Source organism: Salmo trutta, chromosome 4 (genome assembly GCF_901001165.1).
Source record: "Salmo trutta chromosome 4, fSalTru1.1, whole genome shotgun sequence".
Taxonomy (NCBI): Eukaryota; Metazoa; Chordata; class Actinopteri; order Salmoniformes; family Salmonidae; genus Salmo; species Salmo trutta.
This window is the reverse complement of record NC_042960.1, coordinates 28,918,179-28,937,540: the sequence shown is the minus strand read 5'-3', so window position 1 is coordinate 28,937,540 and position 19,362 is coordinate 28,918,179. Positions and strand designations below refer to the sequence as shown.

The 19,362-nt window shown below is 43.2% G+C and overlaps 1 protein-coding gene across 1 annotated transcript in view; it reads right to left on the bottom strand.

Annotated features, from left to right (window-relative positions):
* LOC115192195 (protein Niban) overlaps window positions 1-19,362 on the bottom strand; it is a 49,360-nt gene that overhangs the window by 10,035 nt on the left and 19,963 nt on the right. The window contains exons 2-10 of the mRNA XM_029750414.1: window positions 10,647-10,777; window positions 10,393-10,521; window positions 10,090-10,210; window positions 7,054-7,218; window positions 6,451-6,566; window positions 5,773-5,877; window positions 5,514-5,676; window positions 4,110-4,297; window positions 3,705-3,851 (exon numbers count right to left, since the gene is read on the bottom strand). Coding sequence (XP_029606274.1) covers window positions 3,705-3,851; window positions 4,110-4,297; window positions 5,514-5,676; window positions 5,773-5,877; window positions 6,451-6,566; window positions 7,054-7,218; window positions 10,090-10,210; window positions 10,393-10,521; window positions 10,647-10,777 — 1,265 coding nt within the window. The remainder of the gene's footprint in view (window positions 1-3,704; window positions 3,852-4,109; window positions 4,298-5,513; window positions 5,677-5,772; window positions 5,878-6,450; window positions 6,567-7,053; window positions 7,219-10,089; window positions 10,211-10,392; window positions 10,522-10,646; window positions 10,778-19,362) is intronic.

Genomic DNA, 19,362 nt, shown 5'->3' with positions numbered 1-19,362 from the left:
GCCAAGACCTAAATAAATTGTAGACCTCCACATCTGGTTCAACCTTGGGAGCAATTTCCAAACACCTGAAGGTACCACGTTCATCTGTACTAAACAATAGTACGCAAGTATAAACACCATGGGACCACACAGCCGTCATACCGCTCAGGAACAACAGCAAAGGACCTTGTGAAGATGCTGGAGGAAACAGGTACAAAAGTATCTATATCCACAGTAAAATGAGTCCTATATCAACATAACCTGAAAGGCCACTCAGCAAGGAGGAAGCCACTGCTCCAAAACCGCCATAAAAAAAGCCAGACTACAGTTTGCAACTGCACATGGGGACAAAGATCGTACTTTTTGGAGAAATGTCCTCTGGTCTGATGAAACAAAAATAGAACTGTTTGGCCACAATGTCCATCGTTATGTTTGGGAGAAAAAGGGGGAGACTTGCAAGCCGAAGAACACCATCCCAACCGTGAAACACGGGGGTGGCAGCATCATGTTGTGGGGGTGCTTTGCTGCAGGAGAGACTGGTGCACTTCACCAAATAGATGGCTTCATGAGGCAGGAAAATGATGTGGATATATTGAAGCAACATCTCAAGATATCAGTCAGGAAGTTAAAGCTTGCTCGCAAATGGGTCTTCCAAATGGACAATGACCCCAAGCATACTTCCAAAGTTGTGGCAAAATGGCTTAAGGACAACAAGGTCAAGGTACTGGAGTGGCCATCACAAAGCCCTGACCTCAATCCCATAGAAAATGTGTGGGCAGAACTGAAAAAGCGTGTGTGAGCAAGGAGGCCTACAAACCTGACTCGGTTACACCAGCTCTGTCAGGAAGAATGGGCCAAAATTCACCTAACTTATTGTGGGAAGCTTGTGGAAGGCAACCCGAAACATTTGACCCAAGTTAAACAATTTAAAGGCAATACTACCATATGCTATGTATGTATGTAAACTTCTGACACACTGGGAATGTGATGAAAGAAATAAAAGCTGACATAAATCATTCTTTCTACTATTATTCTGACATTTCACATTCTGACCTAAGACAGGGAATCTTCACTAGGATTAAATGTCAGGAATTGTGAAAAACTGAGTTTAAATGTATTTGGCCAAGATGTATGTAAACTTCCGACTTCAACTGTAAGTAGAGTTATTAAAGTGAATATGCATAGAAGATAACAACATAGAGTAGCAGCTGTGTAAAAGTGTGGGGGGGGGGCAATGCAAATAGACTGGGTAGCCATTTGATTAGATGTTCAGGAGTCTTATGGCTTGGTGCTAGAAGCTGTTTAGAAGCCTCTTGGACCTCGACTGGTACCACTTGCCATGCGGTAGCAGAGAGAACAGTCTGACTAGGGTGGCTGGAGTTTTTGACCATTTTTAGGGCCTTCCTCTGACACCGCCTGGTATAGAGGTCCTGGATGGCAGGAAGCTTAGCCCCAGTGATGTACTGGGCCGTTCACACTACCCTCTGTAGTGCCTTGCGGTCGGAGGCCGAGCAGTTGCCATACCAGGCAGTGATGCAACCAGTCAGCATGCTCTCAATGGTGCAGCTGTAGAACCTTTTGAGGAGCTGAGGACCCATGCCAAATCTTTTCAGTCTCCTTAGGGGGAATAGGTTTTGTCGTGCCCTCTTCACGACTGTCTTGCTGTGCTTGGACCATGTTAGTTTGTTGGCGATGTGGACACCAAGGAACTTGAAGCTCTCAACCTGCTCCACTGCAGCCCCGTCAATGAGAATGGGGGCATGCTTGGTCCTCTTTTTCCTGTAGTCCACAATCATCTCCTTTGTCTTGATCATGTTGAGGGAGAGGCTGTTGTCCTGGCATCACATGGCCAGGTCTCTGACCTCCTCCCTATAGGGTGTGTCGTCGTTGTCGGTGATCAGGCCTACAACTGTTGTGTCATTGGAAAACTTAATCAAATCAAATCACATGTATTTATTTTGCCCTTCTTACATCAGCTGATATCTCAAAGTGCTGTACAGAAACCCAGCCTAAAACCCCAAACAGCAAGTAATGCAGGTGTAGAAGCACGGTGGCTAGGGAAAACTCCCTAGAGGAACCAGGCTATGAGGGGTGGCCAGTCCTCTTCTGGCTGTGCCGGGTGGAGATTATAACAGAACTTGGCCAAGATGTTCAAATGTTCATAAATGACCAGCATGGTCAAATAATAATAATCACAGTAGTTGTCGAGGGTGCAACAAGTCAGCACCTCAAGAGTAAATGTCAGTTGGCTTTTCATAGCCGATCATTGAGAGTATCTCTACCGCTCCTGCTGTCTCTAGAGAGTTGAAAACAGCAGGTCTGGGACAGGTAGCACGTCCGGTGGTGTTGGATGATGGTGTTAGAGTCGTGCCTGGCCGTGCAGTCATGAGTGAACAGGGAGTACAGGAGGGGACTGAGCACGCACCCCTGAGGGGCCCCTGTGTTGAGGATCAGCGTGGTGGATGTGTTGTTACCTACCCTTACTACCTGGGGGCGACCCGTCAGGACGTCCAGGATCTAGTTGCCGAGGGATGTGTTTGGTCCCAAGGTCCTTAGCTTATTGATGAGCTTTGAGGGCACTATGGTGTTGAACGCTGAGCTGTAGTCAATGAATAGCATTCTCACATAGGTGTTCCTTTTGTCCAGGTGGGAAAGGGCAGTGTGGAGTGCAATAGAGATTGCATCATCTGTGGATCTGTTGGGGTGGTATGCAAAATTGGAGTGGGTCTAGGGTTTCTAGGATAATGGTGTTGATGTGAGCCATGACCAGCCTTTCAAAGCACTTCAGTGCTAAGGGTCAGTAGTCATTTAGGCAGGCTACCTTAGTGTTCTTGGGCACAGCGCATGCTCGCAGTTGGTCAGCGCATGCTCGCAGTACACGTCCTGGTAATCCGCCTGGCCCTGCGGTCTTGTGAATGTTGACCTGTTTAAAGGTCTTACTCACATCGGCTGCGGAGAGCGTAATCACACAGTCTTCCGGGAACAGCTGATGCTCTCATGCATGTTTCGATGTTATTTGCCTCGAAGCGAGCATAGAATCAGTTTAGTTCATCTGGTCTGCTAGTGTCACTGAGCAGGTCTTGGCTGTGCTTCCCTTTGTAGTCTGTAATGGTTTGCAAACCCTGCCACATCCGATGAGCGTCAGAGACGGTGCAGTACCATTCGATCTTAGTCCTATATTGACGCATTGCCTGCTTGATGGTTCGTCGGAGGGCATAGCGGGATTTCTTATAAGCTTCCGGGTTAGAGTCCTGCTCCTTGAAAGTGGCAGCTCTAGCCTTTAGCTCAGTGCGGATGTTGCCTGTAATCCATGGCTTCTGGTTGGGGTATGTACGTACCTCATGAAGCTGGTTGAGAGAATGCTAAGAGTGTGCAAATCTGTCATCAAGGCAAAGGGTGGCTACTTTGAAGAATCTCAAATATAAAATATATTTTGATTTGTTTAACACTTTTTTGGTCTCTACATGATTCCATATGTGTTTATTTCATATTTCACAGTTTTGATGTCTTCACTATTATTCTACATTGCAGAAAATAGTAAAAATATATAAAAACCCTTGAATGATTAGGTGTATCCAAACTTTTTACTGGTTCTGTAGCTATTATTTTTCATCACCATCAACAGGTCAACACTGTCTGTCGGATTCACAACAACTGAGACTGTCTGATGAGTATTAAAGTGTGGAAAATCTTAGTTAGTCACTTAGTGTGTGCGTAATGTTTACCTGCTGTAGGTCTATCTGGGTGCTGTGGACCAGACTGCTGATGTTGGAGAAGCCAAAGCGTTCCTGCAGGTCGTGCAGCTGGTCGTGGAGAGAATTGATCCTCTGGTAACAACTCAACAGATTGGGCCTACTCAGTTTAGCTAGGGCCTGGAGAGAGGGAGAGGGGAAGAGGGGGATGAGAGGAAGGAGAGAGAGGGTGATAAAAAAGGAAGCAACAGAAAGGGAGGACGGGTGATGGAGTTTGATAAAAAGGGAATAGATGAGAAAGAGAAAAAAGGGGTGAGGGAGAGAGGGAAAAGGTGAGAAGAAAGAGCAAGCGGGATCAACAGAAAGTGGGGGTCAATAGTTTGAGTAAATGATAGCTCAGACAGGACTGTTTATGAGAAGAGGAGAGGAAGTTTGCACCTGCTTGAGTTCATTGGTAACCCCGCCCTCCTGGAAGTCCTGACACAGTTGGTCCATCTGGCTGTCACTCAGGAGCCGTGCATCCTGGAACCCTGAGCTGATTGGTCCCATCAGCTCCTCCAGTACGGAGGCCAGGTAGGGCTGCACGCCCTCCGAACAGAACTTCTCTGCTGGCTCCAATACACTAGCTGCAGTAGGACAGATACATTCATTAGCTGCTCTGATAAACTGGCTACAGTAGGACAGATACATTCATTAGCTGCTCTGATAAACTGGCTACAGGAGGACAGATACATTCGTAGGTTCATGCATCAGACCCCAAGCTAGGACTTGGTCAATAGAACAAGATACAGTACTGTACATTGAATCATAGTTTAAGATCTCTCTGGATTTAATCTATAGTGCACCTGTTCCATTAATGCAATAAAAACAGCGTTTAATGTATATAAAACAAGTTATCTATCTTAAGTGCTGCTGACTAAAATGGATAATTGTAACTCGTTCAATGGAGGGTATTGGCATGGCTTATGTATAAACTGCCTGGGCACGAATATTTAATAAAGTCCAGTGTACAGTCATCAAATCTGCTGGGTGGCATTTACTGTCCCCACAGAGACATTCACTCTCACAGGGAGTTAGCTAGGTATCAGTGTCAACAACACTGAATAGAACAAAAGAATAATGTACACCAACGCCCCAATACCACACCCTGACCTAAGCCCTGCTGGATCACCAACAGGCCTACCCAGCCCCCTGAAATCAGACACACACAATCTCACACGTACGCAAACGCAAGCACGCACGAACATGTGCGCACGCACATACATTATTGTATAACTAACCTTTGCGGGGACAAACAATTCAGTCCCATTCAAAATCCTATTTTCCTTAACCCCTAACCTTAATCCGAAAACCTAACGTTATAACCCTAAACCTAACCCTAGCTCATAACGCTAAAACTAACCCTAGCTCCTAACACTAACCCTAAACCTAATTCTAATCCTAACACTAATTCTAACCTTAACCTTATACCCCCTACAAATAACATTTGACCTTGTGGGGACAAACAAAATGTCCCCAGTTAGTCAAATTTTTTGTTAGTTCACTATTCTTGTGGGGGCTTCTGGTCCCCACAAGTATAGTTATACACACACACACACAAGTACACACAAATACATGCAGTTAACCTGCCATGTTCATGCTCATATGGATGCATTCATGTAAAACAGTATCATGTGACAAATTACAAGTAACGGATTGCATTTGTTTGTCTTGTAGTGACTGAGAGCTGCATAGCCCTACCTCTCTTGCTGATTTCTAAATGAACCCCTAACCCCTACCCGTATACGAGTATAGTATGGGGGAAGATTTTGGATTGATTCTCTCTCCAGGGTTAGTCGGTACCTCGTAGTTTTCCCTCCAGGTAGGTTCTGGAGTTGAGGATCTGGTCCATATCAGAGCGTATCAGCACCTCCTGCTGGTGAGCTGCCTTCCTACACTCCTCCTTCAGAGCAGACATACCCTTAAATAGACACTCCTGCACCAGGAAATAGGCCGCTTCTACTGTCTGTGGTGCAGAATAGAGAGGGGTTAGGGTTTAAGGAAATAAACACACGCACACGCATCATTATCATCATACTTTAGTATTGGTAGCGTGACTCACAGCGAACCACACTCTCTTCCTCTCTGTCTTCCTGGCTTTTAGATGAGGAAGCATGTCCTTCTCCAAAGAGGGCAACAGCTCCTCCATAACCAAGTTGGCCAATACCTATACACACACAAACACACAATGTTTTTGTACAAGTCTTACGAACCATGCATATCAAACATCCAAATCATATGACAACATTGTAAGTCGCTCTCTGGATAAGAGCGTCTGCTAAATGTAAATGTAAACAACATGCAGATTGATTTACCCCTGAAAAACATGCAGGTGAGTAATACTGCAAACACATGGTGAAACTACAGAGCAAAACTCTCTGGGAGCAACATCTCTACACTTGGCGTTGAAAACATTCAACGCATGTACTAAGCTATGATGAGAGAGGTGTGAGAACAGACACACACAACACGCACAAATAAGTGAATGCGGAGGTGTGCGAGTGCAGTAGGACAGTGGCGGCCTCCTTGCAGTAATAGGGGTTGTTTCCTGCACCTCTAACTTAACTTCCTGGTAGCCTAACCAGCTATCACAAATGCTCCCTGACCACACAATTGCCCAATTATACTGCCATCAACTAACAGGGGATTGGGGGGGGGGGTAAAGAGAGAAAGAGTGTCAAGGGAATCAGTATCTGCTGATGTGAGTGTTTTAAGCATAGAGGCTGACCCAGTAACCTACCCTGACGTCACTGCCAATCAGCATTTTCCAGGAGTCATAGCTGCCCTTCTCCTGTCTATAGAGGTGGATTGCTTTGAGGAAGGCCTGCACCTCAACTGTCTTCTTCTTTAGGAAGTCTGAGAGAAGGAGAGAGAAAGTGGAGAGATAAAGAGAGAGAGCACGAAAGAGAAAGAGAGATAGAGAGAGAGAGAGAGGGAGAGAGAGAAAGGTAGAGAGAAGACAGGAGTGGGAAGAAATGTGTGATGCTTCTCTGTCTTTTAACAAGGAAGTCAGATCTGGGCTGTGTTCCAATTGCCTACTTGTCTCCACAAAGTGTGCACTAACAAAACATGGTGAAAATATGGGCTAGAGGGAGTTTCCACTATGTCCCAATGTCCCATACACACGAGAGAGGGGGGTAAGTGACTGCACACTTCAGAGTGAACGGTAGAGAATTGGAGCACAGCCCTGGCCTTAGTTCTGACTGAGCTTTGTGTTTGCTCTCCTCCCTCAGGAAACCCTACATGAAAATGTTATTAAAAGTTATGCCTATGCATCTTTGCTTCAGTGCTGGTGTGGCGAACCTGCTACCATGGTAACCATTCGTTCTGGCTGGTTAGTTACCTTGGTTCTGGTGCCGGATGCAGTCGGAGAGGATGGAGAGGAATTCAGCTTGGCGAGCATCCTGTCGGAAGCAGAAGTAGTAATCCCTACGGTACGGAAGCCTGAGGTACACAGGGAACTGTCCAGGCATGCCGATTATAGGAGGGGCAAACTTTTCATTCACATCTGCAATGGAAAGACACATCATCATGTTGGTCATACCACATTGGCTATTACTATTACACACATCATGCTGGGCCACACATACACCCACCCACCCAGACACACGCACCCACACAGACACACTCACACACACGCACACCAGCCTGCCTGGTTTTTCTAGAGGAACACACTGGCTATTCCAAAGGACGAAACATTTGATGATCAAGTATCTATTTTAAGGTAGTATTCATCTCTCATGAGAGAACATATGATCAAATGTGATAAAAACAACAGCCTTTATCTGCATTTGTGACCGTCTGTAATAGGAAAGGTAATGCTGCTTCTCCCAGAGTAGCAAGGACTAAAAAACGAACACCCACTCACTGTGCTCTCTACACATCTAAAAGCAGTTGAGGTGGGAGTTGGGAACAACAAAGTATTCGACTGAAATTTGGCAACTTTCAAAATAAGTGTTCGGAATGGCAACAGAAACAAAATGAAAGAATCTGCCAACAGAGAGACACAGCATGTGTCAGTGCTCAGTGGATGGAATGGTATTATCAGTCCGGCTATAAAGACTGGTTTCCCTACGCATCTGTGTCCCTGTAGGCAGGTTTGAACAGGTTTTAGGCCAGTTTCCAGGGTATTTGCATTGACATTTCACTAGACAAGTAGGAAACCAAGCAAACCCTACATAGAGACTGTCTGCGAGAAGGGATTACCATTGTGAGTGCGCAATGTAGTGTAGCAACAGACAGGGAGTGTAACTTAAGCCATACACATTCATACTCACACACACCCACCTACTCATTCAAGGGTTTTTCTTTATTTTTACTATGTTCTACACTGTAGAATAATAGTGAAGACATCAAAACTATGAAATAATACATATGGAATCATATAGTAACCAGAAAAGTGTTAAACAAATCAAAATATATTTGAGATTTGAGATTCTTCAAAGTAGCCACCCTTTGCCTTGATGACAGCTTTGCACACTCTTGGCATTCTCTCAACCAGCTTCATGGGGTAGTCACCTGGAATGCATTTCAATTAACAGGTGTGCCTTGTTAAAAGTTAATTTGTGGAATTTCTTTCCTTCTTAATGCGTTTGAGCCAATCAGCTGTGTTGTGGCAAGGTAGGGTTGGTATACAGAAGATAGCCCTATTTGGTAAAATACCAAGTCCATATTATGGCAAGACCAGCTCAAATAAGCAGTCCATCATTACTTTATGACACGACGGTCAGTCAATACGGAAAATGTCAAGAACTTTGAAAGTTTCCTCAAGTGCAATCGCAAAAACCATCAAGCACTATGATGAAACTTGCTATCATGAGGACCGCCACAGGAAAGGAAGAACCAGAGTTACCTCTGCTGCAGAGGATACATTCATTAGAATTACTAGCCTCAGAAATCGTCAATAAACTGCACCTCAGATTGCAGGCCAAATAAATGCTTCACAGAGTTCAAGTAACAGACACATCTCAACATCAACTGTTCAGAGGAGACTGAATCAGGCCTTCATTGTCACTTCCTGACCAGTAAAGGGGTTATTTGTTCTAATTAGTTTGGTCAGGACGTGGCAGGGGGTATTTGTTTTATGTGGTTCAGGGTGTGTTTGAGTATGTGTTCATGTAGAGGGGTATTTGATTTATTAGTCCGGGGTTTTTTGGTTAGTTCTATGTTGTTAGTTCTATGTCTGTGCTAGGGTATTGTATTTCTATGTTTAGGAATGGGGATTGGGGCCTTCAATTGGAGGCAGCTGTCTATCGTTGCCTCTGATTGAAGGTCCTATATTTAGGAGTGTGTTTGTTTTGGGAATTGTGAGAGATTGTTTCTTGTTTTGCCTGATGAGACTGTCTAGTTCGTTTGTTTTTTGTATACGTTGTTTGTGTTTTTCCTTCTTCACAAATAAAAAGATGAGTATACATTTTCCCGCTGCGTTTTGGTCTACACCCTACGACACCTGTGACATTCATTGTCGAAATTGATGCAAAGAAACCACTACTAAAGGACACCAATAAGAAGAGACTTGCTTGGGCCAAGAAACAAGAGCAATGGACATTTGACCGGTGGAAATCTGTCCTTTGGTCTGATGAGTACAAATTTGCGATTTTTGGTTCCAACCGCTATGTCTTTGTGAGACACAGAGTAGGTGAACGGATGATCTCCGCATGTGTGGTTCCCACCGTGAAGCATGGAGGAGAAGATGTTATGGTGTTGGGGTGCTTTGCTGGTGACACTGTCAGTGGTTTATTTAGAATTCAAGGCACACTTAACCAGCATGGCTACCACAGCATTCTGCAGCGATACGCCATCCCATCTGGTTTTCGCTTAGTGGGATTATCATTTGTTTTTCAACAGGACAATAACTCAAAAACACCTCCAGGCTGTGTAAAGGCTATTTGACCAAGAAGGAGAGTGATGGAGTGCTGCATCAGATGACCTGCATCGGATGATGGCGCAGACGGCGATGGCAGCATTGCGACTAGCTCTTAAGCAACTCTGCAGTATTTTGTTTGATTACATACAATTTTTTTACGTTATTAGCTCAGGAATTGTTTTGTGTTATTACATACAGCCGGGAAGAACTATTGGATATTAGAGCAGCTGTAACTCACCAGAACTTCCAGCATTACGACCAGGATTACGACTTCCCTGGAGCGGATCCTTTGTTAGCTCTCCCCAGAGCACTTGAACTTATTCCAGAGGCTGACCCAAAACAACGCTGGCGGAGAAGAGGTACTTGAGGCGGTCTTCTGGTCCGACTTAGGAAGCGTGCACACCACCCACCACTCCCAAGTATTTTACTCGCTAATGTCCAATCTCTGGATAATAAAATTGAGGAGCTCAAGGCGATGCCCAAAACGGACATCCTATTACATGATATACTCACTGTTGGTTTCAGAAACAGGGAAGCATTTGTCCACCATGGCCATGTATTTCTCCTCTGTGGTGAGCACTGTGCCCCCTGTTGGCAGCAACTTGTGGCGCGGGGGCACACCCTTCACAAAGGTCTGGAAGAAAGGAGTCACTGCACAAGGGCTATTTCAATTTTTCTGTTATTTATTTAGCTCAAATACTGTATACATTTTTCTTATGCTGCTTATTCATTCCCCTATTCAGACAAAATGTCTCCCCAATGACTATGTCCTCCTTATGGCTGTTAAAAACAGTGTCATAAGAGTGTCCTGCTCACCTCAAAGCTGTTGTGGAACTCCAGACAGTAGTTGCCACGCACCACCACATACCTCTCTTCCCACTTCCTGGCTGCTTCAAAATGAAGGACTTGTTCCTCATACAGCACCTCCCCCGCCTCCGGAGGACCCTGGATCAACACAGAGATTATGTCATGATACCATGTCCTCAGCGGTAATCAATGGAGAGATCCATTGAACACATACGCACACGCGCAAGCAAACACGCAAGCACACACACACACACACACCTTACCCTCTGTTTGAGGAGCTGTTTTATTTTCTCTTTTGGCTGCTCCAGCTCATCCTGGATTTGGGAGAAGAAGACCACAGAGTACTGTGTCCTGTAGTGGGGACCGAACTCTTTCAACTCCGCCTCTGCACAACCTACAAACAACATCACCCAAACATACAGTAAATGGCATTATACACTAAATATACAAAACATTAAGAACACCTGCTCTTTCTATGACATAGACTGACCAAGTATATCCAAGTGAAAGCTATGGTCCCTTATTGATGTCACTTGTTAAATACACTTCAATCAGTGTAGATGAAGGGGAGGAGACAGGTTAATGAAGGATTTTTAAGCCTTGAGAAAATTGAGACAGGGATTGTGTATGTGTGCCATTCAGAGGGTATTTGGGCGGGACAAAAAAATGTAAGAGCCATTGAACAGGGTATGGTAGTAGGTGCTAGGTGGACCGGTTTGTGTCAAGAACTACAACGCTACTGGGTTTTCATGCTCAACAGTTTCCCATGTGAATCAAGAATGGTCCACAACCCAAAGGACATCCAGCCAACTTGACACAATTGTGGGAAGCATTGGAGTCAACATGGGCCAGCATCCCTGTGGAACGCTTTCGACACCCTGTAGAGTCCATGCCCCGACGAATTGAGGATGTTCTGAGGGCAAAAGGGGGTGCAACTCAATATTAGGAAGGTGTTCCTAATGTCTTGTACATTCAGTGTACAGTATGTAGTAGCAGATGTAATAGTAATACAGTATAGTGACTAGTAGAATAATTGGTAATGGCAATGATAATTCATAGTGATTGTGTTAAGAATAGTACTGTAATTGAGCGGGAAAAGGGGAAGTTCTAAAGGGGCCACTTCGTGAGGTTTACTTCAAATCAATCAATAATTTGATTAATTTTAAATATATATATATATATATATATATTTAAAGTTGGCATATTAGATTTTATTGTTTAAATAACTTATGAAATAGATTGGTGTTTTTTCACTATCTAATCATGACATGGGGTTGTTCAATGACAGACATGTATTTGGTTCAAATCTATCACTTGATGGTTTCATTTTAGAGAGACAAATAATCATGTTTTTTTGCATAACGCTACAGTATATAACCGCCTCACTTTTACAGAAATAAGTAGTGCTGCTAGGTTTATCAACATCAAAGTTAGTGCATTCATCTTAAGATAGCTAGGTGAGACAACCACGTATCAGTCAAATATACGGGATATGAACAATCCATTCCAGCAAAAAAAATTGACATCGCATTTAGCAAAGAAATCTAACATCTATTAATAAAACATCTGAGAACAGTAACATTTTACACACACATAAGTAAAATAAATAATTTCTGGTATACAAATTCCCCTGGCTACGGGAGTGGATTTCCTACCGTTCCTCGTGGGCGAGAGCTATGACCCAACCTGTAATGCTATTGCTTCCATTTCATTCAAGATTCTTGTTTGTGTGTGCGTGCGTATTGATACATTAGAGTGTGAATGAAAAGATTGTTTGTATCAAACAAATGATAAGCTTACTACCAAGATTTCATAACCTTGCAACCTGATATACCTGGATGTCCCTGACTTACCTAGGCCAACCTGTTTGAGTTGTGTGAGTGTTTTTCTCAGGTGTGTGTGTGTGGTGTGTCTCTCTACGTGTGTGTGCGGCACCCTTCTCCAGGTGTGTATAATGTTGGTGTTGGGACAGGCTGCACTGTAAAAAAAATGTAGTTGTTTTAACTAATTATTATTACTAAGTAACTGGTTTCACAGCCTTTTTTAGTTTACTCAACTTTTCAGAGGTTTTCCATTGCCTCACAAAGAAGGGCACCTATTGGCAGAAGGGTAAAAATAACAAAAGAAGACATTTAATATTCCATTGAGTATGGTGAAATTATTAATTACACTTTGGATGGTGTATCAATACACCTAGTCACAACAAAGACACAGGCGTCCTTTCTAACTCAGTTGCTGGAGAGGAAGGAAACTGCTAAGGGATTCACCATGAGGCCAATGGTGACGTTAACGCATAGATGTGAGGTACCCTGTTTAAAAATCGATTTGTGGACACTGAAGATCTTGCATTAAGCGATAGCCCTGGTTTCCACGGACACAGTAGTATATTTTCTGAGCCTGTGTGACGTAGGATGTGAAATTCGAAAGATGGGATGTCCCTCCTACCATTTAATTCGCTCTTCCGACTTTCCATCAACTCCTGGCTGAACCTTAAATCACATTGACAAAGCACATGCCTGTAATCCTTACATTGTAGCGCAGCAGGAGAGAGTGCTTTCATCACCGTAACACATTCAGATCGATTTATAGCCATTCATCTAAAACAATTCATAGATTTTTAACAAAACACACGTTCCTGACGAGTTCAGGAATCCAAGCTTGAGGTCCGTGAGACATTTACAGCGATGGGGGCAGACGTTTTGATGAAGAAAGAACTTTAGAAAATACGGACATTTTCTCTAACACTAAACATACAAATATGTATTTTACAGTTATAAGGAAGGTGAAATCTTATAGTTATTCCTTTTATTTATAAATTGATTATGGTATATTTAAAAAAGCATATACAGTGCATTTGCAAAGTATTCAGACCCCTTGACTTTTCCCACAAATGTTTATTTACAGCCTTATTCTAAAATGAATCAAACACATTTTATTCCTCATCAATCTACACACAATACCCCAAAATGAGAAAGCGAAAACAGGTTTTTAGATATGTTTGCAAAAATAAATACGTATTATTCTGATCCTTTGCTACGAGACTTGAAATTGAGCTCAGGTGCATCCTGTTTCCATTGATCATCCTTGAGATGTTTAAACAACTTGATTGGAGTCCCCCTGTTGTAAATTCAATTGATTGGACATGATTTTGAAAGGCACACACCTGTCTATATAAGGTCCCACAATTGAGAGAGCATGTCAGAGCAAAAACCAAGCCATGAGGTTGAAGGATTTTCCGTAGAGCTCAGAAACAGGACTGTGTCGAGGCACAGATCTGGGGAAGGGTACCAAAACATTTCTGCAGCATTGAATGTCCCCAAGAACACAGTTGCCTCCATCATTCTTAAATGGAAGAAGTTAGGAACCACCAAGACTCTTCGTAGAGCTGGCTACCCGACCAAACTTGAGCAATCGGGGGAGAAGGACCTTGGTCAGGGAGGTGACCAAGAACCCAATGGTCACTCTGACAGAGCTGCAGAGTTCCTCTGTGGAGATGGAGGCCAGACGGAAGCCACTCCCCAGTAAAAGGCACATGACAGCCCGCTTGGAGTTGCCAAAAGGCACCTAAAGACTTTCAGACCCTGAGAAACAAGATTCTCTGGTCTGATGAAACCAACATATGGCCTGAATGCCAAGTGTCACGTCTGGAAGAAACCTTGCACAATCCCTACGGTGAAGCATGGTGGTGGCAGCATCATGCTGTGGGGATGTTTTTCAGCGACAGGGACTGAGAGACTAGTCAGGATCGAGGGAAAGATGAAGGGAGCAAAGTACAGAGAGATCCTTGATGAAAACCTGCTCCAGATCGCTCAGGACCTCAGACTGGGGTGAAGGTTCATCTTCCAATAGAACAATGACCCTAAGCACACAGCCAAGACAACGAAGGAGTGGCTTTGGGACAAGTCTCTGAATGTCCTTGAGTGGCCCAGCCAGACCCCGGACTTCAACCTAATTGAACATCTCTGGAGAAACCTGAAAATAGCTGTGCAGAAACACTCCCCATCCAACCTGACAGAGCTTGAGAGGATCTGCAGAGAAGAATGGGAGAAACTCCCCAAATACAGGTGTGCCAAGCTTGTAGCGTCATACCCAAGAAGACTCAAGGCTGTAGTCGCTGCCAAATGTGCTTCAACAACGTACTGAGTAAAGGGTCTTAATACTTATGTAAATTTGATATTTCAGTTATTTATTTTGAATACATTTGTAAGAATTGTTTTCTATTAATTTCAGAATGAGGCTGTAACAAAACAAAATGTGGAAAAAGTCAAGGGGTCTGAATACTTTCCGCACTATAAAAACTTTCAAGCCTTGTTCATACAGTGTTGTTGAATAGGAAATACAAAATATCAAATATTTCATGTTTTCATATTTCTATCATATTTGTACTGTGTACTTGAGCTTGTGTCCTCAAAAGTGACTGCAATTTATAAATATTTTATCAGAAAGGTGAGAATTTAAGCTTTCTTGGAGTACGCAGCATTACTAGCTATTGTTAATGGCCCTCTCATGATAAATAATAACTTTTGGGGATTATGTAGATTACATTTTTGATTATGTTTAGTTACATTTAAGTGGTTAAAAATAGTGAGGATGACTGTGATAGGAGAAAACTGAGGATGGATCAACAACATCATAGTTACTCCACAATATTAACCTAATTGACAGAGTGAAAAGAAGGAAGCTTGTACAGAATAAAAATATTCCAAAACATGCATCCTGTTTGCAGCAAGGCACTAAAGTAATACTGCAAAAAATGTGGCAAAGCAATTCATTATCCTGAATACAAAGTGTTATGTTTGGGGCAAATCCAATACAACACATTACGGAGAATCACTCCCCATATTTTCAAGCATAGTGGTGGCTGCATCATGTTATGGCTATGCTTGTAATCGTTAAGGACTGGGGAGTTTTTCAGGATAAAAAAGAAATGGAAAGGACCTATACACAGGCAAAATCCTGGAGGAAGGCCTGGTTCAGTCTGCTTTCCACCAGACACTGGGAGATGAAATCACCTTTCAACAGGATAATAACCTAAAACACGACGCCAAATCTACAGTGGAGTTTCTTACCAAGAAGACAGTGAATGTTCCTGAGTGGCAGAGTTACAGTTTTGACTTATATCTGCTCGAAAATCTTTGGCAAGACCTGAAAATGGCTAAAGTGGCTTGCGAATGTTTTCACCCCCTTAGCAATTTTCCTAATTTGTTGCCTTATAACCTGGAATTTAAATGGATTTTTGGGGAGTTTGTATCATTTGATTTGCACAACATGCCTACCACGTTGAAGAAGCAACATATTTTTTTATTGTGAAATAAACAAAATAAGTGTCACAGTATCCAACAAAGGTGGCGCCCCTCCTCGGTCGGGTGGTGCTCGGCGGTCGTCGTCGCCGGCCTATTAGCTGCCACCGATCCATGTTTCTGTGTCTTTTGGTTTTGTCTGTCTATCCCGCACCTGTTTTGTGTCTGTCATTAGTGGGGGGTTATTTAGTGTGTATTTTCAGTTTTGGTTCTCATGCGGGATTGTTTATTGTCCACCCAGGACAGTTGTGTGTGGCCTGTTTCGCTGGCCTGTGTACGACTTATTGCCGGGCTGCGCCCCGTGCGCTTTTCTTCGTGCTTTCTTTTGGGAATGTGTTTTCCTGGCGGACTTATTTAAGCGCCCTGTGCCTTTCGGCTATTGTATTTTTGTTTACCGTGGCATTAAAAATCTGTTGCTCCGGACCTCTGTCTCCTGCGCCTGATTCCGCATCTCCACTGGTCCTAGAATTCCGTGACAATAAGACACAAAACTGAAAACTTGAGCATGCATAACTATTCACTCCCCCAAAGCCAATACTTTGCAGAGCCACCTTTTGCAGCAATTACAGCTGCAAGTCTCTTAGGGTACATCTCTATAAGCGTGGCACATCTAGTCACTGGGATTTTTGCCCATTCTTCAAAGCAAAACTGCTGCAGCAACTTCAAGTTGGATGGGTTCCGCTGGTGTACAGCAATTTTTAAGTCATAATTGAGATTGAGGTCTGGGCTTTGACAAGGCCATTCCAAGACATGTAAATGTTTCCCCTTAAACCACTCGAGTGTTGCTTTAGCAGTATGCTTAGGGTCATTGTCCTGCTGGAAGTGAACCTCTGTCCCAGTCTCAAATCTCTGGAAGACTGAAACAGGTTTCCCTCAAGAATTTCCCTGTATTTAGCGCCATCCATCATTCCTTCAATTCTGACTAGTGTCCCAGTCCCTGCCGATGAAAAACATCCCCACAGCATGATGCTGCCACCACCATGCTTCACTGTGGGGATGGTATTCTCGGGGTGATGAGAGGTGTTGGGTTTGCACCAGACATAGCGTTTTCCTTGATGGCCAAAAAGCTCAATTTTAGTCTCATCTGACCAGAGTACCTTCTTCCATATGTTTGGGCAGTCTCCCACATGCCTTTTGGCGAACACCAAACGTGTTTGTTTATTTTTTTCTTTAAGCAATGTATTTTTTTCTGGCCACTCTTCCATAAAGCCCAGCTCTGTGGAGTGTACGGCTTAAAGTGGTCCTTTGGACAGATACTCCAATCTCCACTGTGGAGCTTTGCAGCTCTTTCAGGGCTATCTTTGGTCTCTTTGTTGCCTCTCTGATTAATGCCCTCCTTGCCTGGTCCGTGAGTTTTAGTGGGCGGCCTTCTCTTGGCAGGTTTTTTGTGGTGCCATATTCTTTCCATTTTTTAATAATGGATTTAATGGTGCTCCGTAGGATGTTCAAAGTTTTGGATATTTTTTTTACAACCCAAACCTGATCTGTACTTCTCTACAACTTTGTCCCTGACCTGTTTGGAGAGCTCCTTGGTCTTCCTGGTGCCGCTTGCTTGGTGGTGCCCCTTGCTTAGTGGTGTTGCAGACTCTGGGGCCTTTCAGAACAGTTGTATATATACTGAAATCATGTGACAGATCATGTGACACTTAGATTGCACACAGGTGGACTTTATTTAACTAATTATGTGACTTCTGAAGGTAATTGGTTGCACCAGATCTTATTTAAGGGCTTCATAGCAAAGGGGTGAATACATATGCCCTCACCACTTTTCCTTTTTTTATTTTATTTTTTAAACAAGTAATTTTTTTTCACCAATTTGGACTATTTTGTGTATGTCCATTACATGAAATCCAAATAAAAATACATTTAAGTTACAGGTTGTAATGCAATAAAATAGGAAAAACGCCAAGGGGGATGAATACTTTTGGAAGGCACTATATCAATGATCAACAACCAACTTGAAAGATCTTGAAGAATTTTCAACAAATAATGGGCAAATATTGTAAAATCCAGGTGTGCAAAGCTCTTAGAGACTTACCCAGAAAGACTTACAGCTGTAATTGTGGGTTATTGTGTGTAGATGGTAGATGGTTTAATTAATTTGGAATTCAGGCTGTAATACAACAAAATGTGGAAGAAGTCAAGGGGTATGAATACTTTCTGATGGCATTGTAAATAGTGTGTGACTATGAACTCCCACAAGTGGTAGGTAGGTTACATGACATGTCACATTCGCAAACACTTGATCCATATAACCTAATCTATAAAGCCATTCTCCCTAGACTAGAGAGTAAAGATGCTAAAGCATACTTGACGTTCATGTCACAAGCAGTAAAGGAAAGTGAATGTTTATGTCACACAAATGAATGTTTCTGTCACGTCTCAAAGTCATTGTGTGGGCGACATTCTGAAGACCTTATGCTCAGCCTCTGAAGTAGTGTGTGTGTGTGTGCTTGTGTCAACATGACAAACTGCTAGTCACTAGGGTTGCAAAGAGTCAGAAACTTTCTGGTAAATCTTCACAATTTTTTCAAAGTTAAGCCCTGGAATATGGGGGAATTTTGCTTAAATGTATCAAAAAGTTAGCTTATAACAGTGAACATTTTTTGTGGGATAAGGCAATTCTAGGTCTTGTGGCATATTTTGGTTAAACTATCCCCAATTCAATGGAATTGTAACCCTCTGCATGCACAGTGCATTCTTCCATCACATGTGCAGTGCACTCTTCCATCACATGCACAGCTGATTCTCAAGATCTTGCACACTAATGAGATGCTATTGAGCCCACACTATTACACTGTTGGAGCAAAGGACTACATGTGTTCTGGTAAATTTTGATTACAATACTGGATGGGGTGAATATATTTTATATGACATGCATACTTTTTGTTAACTAGTAAATAGCAGCCTACAGCAAAGTGTGTTTAAATCATTTCTAACTTGTTAACAATAACTGCTAGTTAGTTTTTGCTACCATGTGGGTTTTAGCTTGTTTGAGCCTGCTTTCCATACATGTTTCATTTATCTTACAGACGAGTAGTTTAATCTAACTGCTTAAATATTTATCTGTACATTTTTTTACTCATTTTCTTCTAATATTTAAAGGAAAATGACGTGAAGAGGGCACGACAAAACTTATTCTCCCTCAGAAGACTGAAAATATTTGGCATGTGTCCTCAGATCCTCAAAAGGTTCTACAGCTGCAACATCGAGAGCATCCTGACTGGTTGCATCACTGCCTGGTACGGGAACTGCTCGGCCTCCGATCGCAAGGCACTACAGAGGGTAGTGCGTATCACCCAGTACATCACTGGGGCTAAGCTGCCTGCCATCCAGGACCTCTACACCAGGCAGTGTCAGAGGAAGGCCCTAAAAATTGTCAAAGACCCCAGCCACCCCAGTCATAGACTGTTCTCTCTGCTACCGCATGGCAAGCGGTACCGGAGCGCCAAGTCTAGGACCAAAAGGCTTCTCAACAGCTTTTACCCCCAAGCCATAAGACTCCTGAACAGCTAATCAAATAGCTACTATTTGCATTGTGTCCCGCCACTCCCCCTCCACCAACCCCTCTTTTACGCTGCTGCTACTCTCTGTTTATCATCTATTCATAGTCACTTTAACTATACATTCACGCACATATCACCTCAATTAGCCCAACTAACCGGTGCCCCCCGCACAT